An 8,697-nucleotide genomic window follows, 5' to 3' on the forward strand; every position below is an offset into this window, starting at 1 on the left:
CTCACTACTCACTATACGCTCACTACTAACTATACGCCCCCTCCTCACTATACGCTCACTACTCACTATACGCTCACTACTCACTATACGCTCACTATACGCTCACTACTCACTATACGCTCACTACTCACTATACGCTCACTACTCACTATACGCTCACTATACGCTCACTACTCACTATACGCTCACTCCTCACTATACGGTCACTATACGCTCACTACTCACTATACGCTCACTACTAACTATACGCCCCCTCCTCACTATACGCTCACTACTCACTATACGCTCACTACTCACTATACGCTCACTACTCACTATACGCTCACTACTCACTATACGCTCACTACTCACTATACGCTCACTATACGCTCACTACTCACTATACGAGTGCTTATGGCTATGCTAGATGCTAGCAGCTATGGTAACGCTAGGTGTGAATGCTAGCAGCTCTGCTAACGCTAGGTGGGGATGCTAGCAGCTCTGCTAACGCTAGGTGGGGATGCCAGCAGCTATGACAACGCTAGGCTAGGATGCTAACCCGGGTTGCTGGATCCCCAGTGGAGGCGGAGGTCCCCAGGGAGAGGCGGCTGGAGGACCTGCTGCGCCTGGGGGAGCTCTGCATCGAGGTGCTGCAGCAGAACGAGGAGCACCACGCCGAGGTAACGCCCCATTGGTCCATCCCAACCAATAATAGGACAGCTGGGCCCACGTCAGAAGCAGGAAGTGTTTTAGGATATTGTTCTGATTGTCGGATGTTTGTAAATTATGGGATGAAGTGACTAATAAAGATTTGTGTCCATCGGTAGCAAAGGGTCTCTGATCAGGACATACAGACTGTAGGTCTGAACATGAGAGGAGAGGGGAGGAGGAGGAGGAGGAGGAGGGGGAGGGAGAGAAGAGAGACATGTCTTCATGAATGAACGTGTTTCTATTTAAAGCAACCCTTTGGATGCACGCCTTTCAAATTAGAAACGTGTGTGCGTGTTCTTCTCGCAGTCTCAGCCCACACGCAATGCGAGCGCAGGACAACATACGTGTGTGTTGTGTCCATAAACATAGACACACACACATAGATACACACATAGTCACACACGCATATACACACACACACACACACGCATACACACATATTGACACACAGACACACATATATAGACTGTCCATATGCAGACGCCATTCTGTGTAAATCTGATCAATCAACATTGTATGTGTGTGTGTGTGTGAGTTTGTGTGTGTATCTCGTGTTAATGAGCAGAACGGGGCAGCTGTCATGGTTGTCGCTGAGGTTCTCTGTGCGCAAACGTTTACACACACTAACGCAAGCACACACACACACACACACACACACACATCCACACACACAAGCACACACACACACACACACACATGCCCAGCATATTGTGATATTTCGATCCAGTTCTTCACCGTATAAGTACTATTGTTATGAGTGTTTAATAACAATATCAAGCTAGTTTTGTTAATAACCATTTGATTCTACTCTCTCTGCTCCGGGGACAGGGGTCAGAGGTGAGTCACCATGACAACCATCAGAGTGTTCTTACTGTCCCCATGATAACCATCAGAATGTTCATAATGTCCCCATGACAACCATCAGAGTGTTCACACTGTCACCATGACAACCATCAGTGTGTTCATACCGTCACCATGACAGCCATCAGAGTGTCAGCATGACTACTATTGGTCAAGGTGTCACCATGGTTACCAGGAGCTCCTCCTAAAATGGCGGTGTTGAGGGCAGCCTGCATTGTAGGCGCTGTGCAGTAAATTTACCAGACCTAGGGTTTATAATAGTCCCATACTGAGGCTGTTGTTGGAGGACAATAGTCCTGGCATTGAACCATCATAACTTTAAGTCACAATGCCTCCCATTCAACACAACATATTTCAATGTTTTTTGAAGAGATTGGAGAGAGAGTTGTCCTTGGGCTGTCAGTAGCTCCTACATTAGCTGCTTCCAGCGGCTTTAAGCCTCCTTTATTGACTGGAGATGTAGCTTGCGATATGTGGTACGCTAGCTAAGCAACTTGGGCTGGAGGACCGACCGGAACCCGAGCTGAAGAATGACTTATGAAGCGACTCTCTCCCCTCTCCTCTTTCCTCTCCTCCCCTTCTCTCTCCTCTTTCCTCTCTCCTCTCTCCTCCCCTTCTCTCTCCTCCCCTCTCTCCTCTCCTCTCCTCTCCTCTCTGCCCCTGTTTCCATGCATTCCATTTAACGCACAAAAACCGCTGTGTGTGTGTTTGTAAGTGTATGCGTATTTGTGTGTCTGTGTGTGTGTGTGTATTTGTGTGCACATCTACATGGGGGTGGATAGTTTGGGGGTCAGAGTTTTTGATTTCCTGCTAAAACGTTCTGGGTTTGATGCCCTATGTCCACAATGGACCTTCATCAGCAAATGAATGAGCAGTGGGTATGTGTGTGTGTGTGCAGGCGTTCTCCTGGTGGCCGGATGTGATGACGGAGCATGCAGAGACCTTCCTGTCGCTCTACAGATCCAACATGGACACCGTTCTCCAGCTACAACCCGTGGACTGCTGGGACTCATTCCCACTCTTCCAACTCCTCAACAACTACCTCTCCTCAGACCGTAAGACCTCTCTCCTTCTCTCTCTCTCTCTCTCTCTCGCTCTCTCTCTCGCTCTCTCTCTCTCTCTCTCGCTCTCTCGCTCTCTCGCTCTCTCTCTCTTGCTCTCTCTCTCTCTCTCTCTCGCTCTCGCTCTCGCTCTCTCTTGCTCTCTCTCTCTCTCTCTCTCTCTCTCTCTCTCTCCCCCCCTGTCTTACTAAACTCAGAAGGTGAGTGTGTTCCACTCTCCGCAGAGAGAGGCCAGAGGTCGGAGTGTGAAAGCAGCCTGGTGTGTTTTATCATGCGAGGAATCAGAATAAACACATGTTCTGTAATTAATCCTGCAATTATTCAGGCTGTCACAACAGGAACAGCAGAGCTGGGGTCTCAGCGAAGGCACTCAGACTTCCCGTATAATTGTTTCTATAAATGATCGCCTCTCGTCTTCTAAACGGTTTCTGCGACGAGGAGAGGAGATTTAACTCCTGACAGGAGTGGCGTCGGGAGAGGGAGAGATTATGAACTTTCCTGTTTCTCTCCCACCGTGGAGTCTCTGTAACTTCAGACTCTAGCTGCTCATTCACTCAGCGTTCTCACTTCCCCACGCCGTAGCTTAGCTGGTAGAGCTAAATGCTCACTTGGTGGCCCGCGCGACGGCGGGCGGAGCGGGCAGAGGGGTGGGGGCGGGGGAGGGTCCTCTGGAGGACTAAAAGGCTACTGTTAATCATGTAGCAGCAGAAGAAGAATTACAGCTAATGAAGCCCGGAGAGACTCCCTCCTCCTCCATCAGTCCCTCGCTCCCCCGATGACTAGTGCTGTCTGTCAGCCTGTCTGCTGCTCAGCCTGAATGTCTCTCTGTCTGTCTGCTCCGCTGTCGGTTTTTCTGTCTGTCTGCAGCCTGTCTGCTACCCAGTCTGCCTGTTTGTCTCTCTGTCTGTCTGCTCCTCTGTCTGTCTGCTAGTATTAGCATATTGTATATGCTAGTATTACTATACTATTACCCTAGTAACCCTATAACCATACTAGTACTAATACTGGTCCAATTAGTATGTAACTACCTCGAGTGCTTCTTGTACTATGCTACCTTACTAGTACTAGTACTGGTACTATGAGTATGTTGCTACCTCTAATACTACTATACTAGTACTATACTACTAGTACTAGTACTAGTAGAATAGTACTAGTATAGTAGTATAGTACTAGTACTAGTACTGGTACTATGCGTAGCTCCTGCTGTTTTTTTCCACTGGTTGGTCCGGCCATCCTTTCAGCCAATCAGCTGCGCCGTCACTCCTCTCCTTGTCGGATGGCCGTGGTGACCTGTGTCTCTCCCCGGCCCCGCCCCCTGCAGTTCACCTGTTTGGCGGGCCGTTCCACCTCCACCTGCAGCAGGTGTTCGTGCCGCTGGTGGTGCGCTACGTCGACCTGATGGAGTCGTCCATCGCCCAGAGCGTCCACCGCGGCTTCCAGCACGAGACCTGGGAGTCTGTCAGGTAGGCCCCGCCCCTAACTGTCAGTCACACGAGGTAAGCCCCGCCCCTAACTCTATCCAACTTAAATAAGCCCCCTCGCCACAACCTGCCAATCATGTTCGTGTGCGCTTAGAGGTCTTCTAAAGGGGGGTGAAGGGGTGTGGAGGATGTGTCTGTCTGTGTGTCTGTCTGTGTGTGTGTGTGTGTGTGTGTGTGTGTGTGTGTGTGTGTGTGTGTGTGTGTGTGTGTGTGTCACTGGGGGACTAGTTAGTGTGTCAACTGTAACAATGCCTTCTGGTTTGTGGTTCACCTGCCAACACCTCGTCACAGTGTCGGATATCAGAGAGTATTATAATAACACTGTATAATCTGTGATGTACAACATTAAATAGAGTATATAGTGTTGTTATTATAGAGTATGATAACACAATGTAATATAATATACAACATTGTATTGTGTTGTTATTATTATTGTGTTGAGTATTATAATAATATAATGTGTTCTTATAGAGTATAATACCACTACTCTACTATGATATAAAACATTATATAGTGTATATATTATTTTACAGTGTTGTTCTCATAGAGTGTATAATATTTTATATTCTAAAGTATATAGTATAGTGTATTATATAGTATTGTATATTATAGAGTATATAGTATTCTATCTTATATAGTATTGTATATTATATAGTGTACAGTATTTATATTCTACAGTATTGTAAATTATATAGTGTGTACTAGTATTGTATAGTATATAGTTTTGTATATATCATTGTATATTATATAGCATTGTATAATTTATAGTATTGTGTACTATATATGATTGTAAACAATATTGTTTATAGTTTAGTATATCATATATTATCGTCTAATATGTATATATTCAGACTTTAAATCGACTGTTGAGGCAGCCGTCGGTCGCCGTGACAACGCGTAGTTTGTCACTCAGAGATGTGGGCGTGACCCGGAGGGGGGGTCAGTGTGGGCTAGTTCCGTAGCTTCCCCAGGCATAGCTACAGTGACGTAGTAATGGTGACGTAGCAACCCAGGGCGTAGCTATGGTGACATAGCAACCCAGGGCGTAGCCACGGTGACGTAGCCAGAGTGACGTAGTGATGGTGACGTAGCCACAGTGACGTAGTGATGGTGACGTAGCAACGGTGACGTAGCAACCAATGGCGTAGCTACGGTGACGTAGTAACCCAGGGCATAGCTACCAGGAAGTAGAGACCCAGGGCGTAGCAACAATGAGGTTGCTACGGTGACGTAGCGACATAGGGTATGGCTACGGTGACGTAGCGACGGCGGCTTAGCGACAGAGGGTCTCAAAGCGGTGACGTCCGCTCTCTCTTTCTCTTCGTTTCGAAGTGGCTCAGGAAAAGCAGCTTAAAACTCGTTCCCTTCCCTCCTTCTCTCCTTCTCTCCTTCTCTCCTTCTCTCCTTCCCGTCTTCTGTCCGTCCGTGTCCGTCCGTCTGTGCGTGGTTGTCGTGGCAACGTGCGCGCGCGTGCAGGAGTCTGAGCAGCAGTCTGGTGGGCGTGTCGCTGCCCCGGCTCCCGGGCCTGCCCCCCCTCCCCCAGATGCCCCTCTTCTCTCCGCCCGCCTGGATGGGACCCCTCTGTGACACCGCGTGTGTATGGGGGGCCGTGGGGGGCCTCGGGGCCTATAGGGGACTTCAGGAGCCTCCAGGGGCCTCTGACCCATGAGCTATTCCTGTAGCGGCCCTGCTAGCCGTTAGCATGCTGCATGGGCTCCTCATATTCTAATTAAACTTGAGTTCAGTTTTCACTGGCAAAACACCTCGCCTCCTCCAGCTCCTCTACGTATTCCTCCTCCTTCCCCTCCTCCTCCTCCTCCTTCTCCTTCCTCCATCATCATTTCCATCCCCTCCTCTTCCTTCTTTTCCTCCCAATAATTTTTTTGTTGTTATCGTTCTTGTTGTTATTGTGTGCGTGTGGCAAGTGTGCGTGTGGTTAGTGTGGTTACTGTGTGTCTGGTTAGTGTGCATGTGGTTGGTGTGTGGTTAGTGTGCGTGTGCTAAGTGTGCGTGTGCTAAGTGTGCGTGTGCTAAGTGTGCGTGTGGTTAGTGTGCGTGTGGTTAGTGTGCGTGTGGTTAGTGTGCGTGTGGTTAGTTTGGTAAGTGTGCGTGTGTTTTGTATGCGCGTGGTTTGTGTGCGTGTGGTTAGTGTGCGTGTGGTTAGTGTGCGTGTGGTTAGTGTGCGTGTGGTTAGTTTGGTAAGTGTGCGTGTGGTTAGTTTGGTTAGTGTGCGTGTGTTTTGTATGCGCGTGGTTTGTGTGCGTGTGGTTAGTGTGCGTGTGGTTCTCTAATGTCGTGTTGCGTGACGTGGTGCTGTCAGCTCTCTTGCTCGTAATCTGCTGCTCTGGTCTGGTTTGATCCAGCCTCATCATCTCCATCCAGTCGGAGTGGGAGGTGGAGGTGTGAGTTAGCAGATGTTTGTTGCCGTGGTGAGGAGCCGAGGATCAAACCATCTTGTGTTCCTGTGTCCCAGCTGACGGGTGTGGGGCCCTTGGGGGGAGGGGGGAGGGAGGGGAGAGGGAGAAGGGGACGGGAGTGATTAAGAAGAGCTTCACTAATTAGACAAGATGGGAGGGGACACATGAGGGAAGGTAACAGTCTTTTAAAGGCAGAATCTCCCCCCCCCCCCCCCCCCAATGTACACTTGGTGCGGTCTCCTAGCAACCCGTTCTCCATCTGTCTGTACATGTCTTACATCATACTGCACCTCCTCCTCCGTCAGCTACACCCCCTCAGCCTCCACCTCCTCTCCATCTCAATCACACAGAGAAATACTGTTGTGACATCACAAATCATCTTCCCCAGCTAGTAGGGATGGAAAAAAGATTGTTTTCCGGGAATCAGTTCTTTCAGTTCCGTTCACTATCACGATTAGTTCGTTTGATTCGTTCGTTAAGTCAGATGGTCTGGAACGTCATTTGCCAGGGATTCGGAAATTATGGAATAAATGTTAATCAACATGCATGTAGCCTACTACTTTCTAATGTTCTGGCGAAATTACCCAGGTTAAGTGTAAATATTAAGCATATATATAAAGCACATGCGTGCCTTTTCATAAATGTCTTTAATACATAATGGGGTGCAGTAAGAATTAAATGGCGTCTTCCAAGTAGCGCTAATAAGCAGTGAAGCACTTTAGCAACTAGACAAAACGAGACTCGTAATGGTAGGTAAAAACAATACTTTATTAAATCATGCAATTGTGATGTAGAACAAAATTAAAATAAAACAAAAATTACTTGCATGATATTGAAGCCTACAGGGATCGTTAGTTAACTTGTGTTGTGGTGCCTTATCATTTGTTTGCCCATGAGCCATGGCAACGCGATTGCTAGCTGCTCTCATTGGCTGAATCGATGAGAACGTTTTAGACTCAATCAATATAAAGAAGCTCTGTTCGTTTGTATATTTCATTTACGTCACCATATTTTTCTTATATGTTTAAAAAAAATGAAAAATAATCAGTTCTCTTGTTTTGGGAATCAGTTCTCGTCGTTTACCTTCGGGATTCGTTTGTTCTGACCGAATCGTTCGCGACCGACCCGTCACTACTACTGAGTCTAGTTAGCGTCAGGATGTGTTGTACCTCCTAGCCCGCTAGTTAGCATCCCAGTGTGTCCTACATCCTAGCACACTAGTTAGAATTCCAGTGTGTCCTACCACCTAGCCTGCTAGTTAGCATCCCAGTGTGTCCACCTCCTAGCCCGCTAGTTAGCATGGTCCTCTCTCCTCCTCCGTCTCCATAGCAACGGCTCGGTGACCTCTGGCGACCTGTTCTGGAAGCTGGAGGCCCTCCAGATGTTCATCCAGGACCTCCACTGGCCCGAGCCCGAGTTCGCCGCACATCTGGAGCAGAGGTTGAAGCTGATGGCCAGCGACATGACGGAGGCCTGCGTCCGGAGGTCAGAGGTCACCATAAACACACACACACGCACATATAGCGTTTGTGTGTGTGTGTGTGTGTGTGTGTGTGCGTCTGTGTATGTGGATAATGTGTGTGCGTGCGTGTGTATAATGTGTGTGTGTGTGTGTTGTGTGTGTGTGTTTAATGTGTGTGCATGTGTATTGTGTGTGTGTGTGTGTTTAATGTGTGTGAGTGTGCATAATGTGTGTGTGCGTGTGCAGGACCAAGACGGCCTTCGACTCCCTCCTCCAGAGGAGCAGCCGGGGGCCGGAGCTCCGCGTCCCCTCCTCCCTGGTCACCATGTTCAACGTGCTGCTGCAGGCGCGCACACACAGCCCCACCCTCTGCGTGCTGCAGGGGCCTGGACAGGTGGGCTGGAGAGGTTGTGTCGTAAAAGTGTTAGAGTGTGTATGTGTTAGTGTGCATATGTTGTGTAGTTAAGTGTTTTTGTGTTTCACATGTACTAGTTAAAGTGTATGTGTTAGTGTGTATATGTTGTGTACCTGTGTGTTTACCTGCTCAGGATTCTAATTATGACGGTCACCGTGGTAACCAGCAGATTGTTATAAAAAGCTCCTTCTGCGTTCTACGACTCAAAACAAACTGATCATTCTGAAGCATTCTGCTAGCGGTAGCATTCTGTTGGCATTAGAGGCTCCACTTTGAGGATGACGATGGTGATGAGGTTGTTGCTCTTCCT

The 8,697-nt window shown here is 48.3% G+C and overlaps 1 protein-coding gene across 2 annotated transcripts in view; it reads left to right on the forward strand.

The window, feature by feature from the left end:
- Nucleotides 1-8,697, forward strand: part of cadps2 (Ca++-dependent secretion activator 2) — a 59,584-nt gene that overhangs the window by 42,678 nt on the left and 8,209 nt on the right. Inside the window, exons 17-22 of one of the 2 annotated variants that reach the window (XM_060060612.1) lie at nt 559-659; nt 2,450-2,606; nt 3,934-4,075; nt 5,570-5,686; nt 7,840-7,995; nt 8,219-8,378. In XM_060060612.1, the coding sequence (XP_059916595.1) occupies nt 559-659; nt 2,450-2,606; nt 3,934-4,075; nt 5,570-5,686; nt 7,840-7,995; nt 8,219-8,378 (833 nt within the window). Of the gene's footprint in view, nt 1-558; nt 660-2,449; nt 2,607-3,933; nt 4,076-5,569; nt 5,687-7,839; nt 7,996-8,218; nt 8,675-8,697 lie in introns of those variants that run through there. The other variant, XM_060060611.1, reaches the window with a different exon arrangement.

This window comes from Gadus macrocephalus, chromosome 9 (genome assembly GCF_031168955.1).
Source record: "Gadus macrocephalus chromosome 9, ASM3116895v1".
NCBI classification, from domain to species: domain Eukaryota; kingdom Metazoa; phylum Chordata; class Actinopteri; order Gadiformes; family Gadidae; genus Gadus; species Gadus macrocephalus.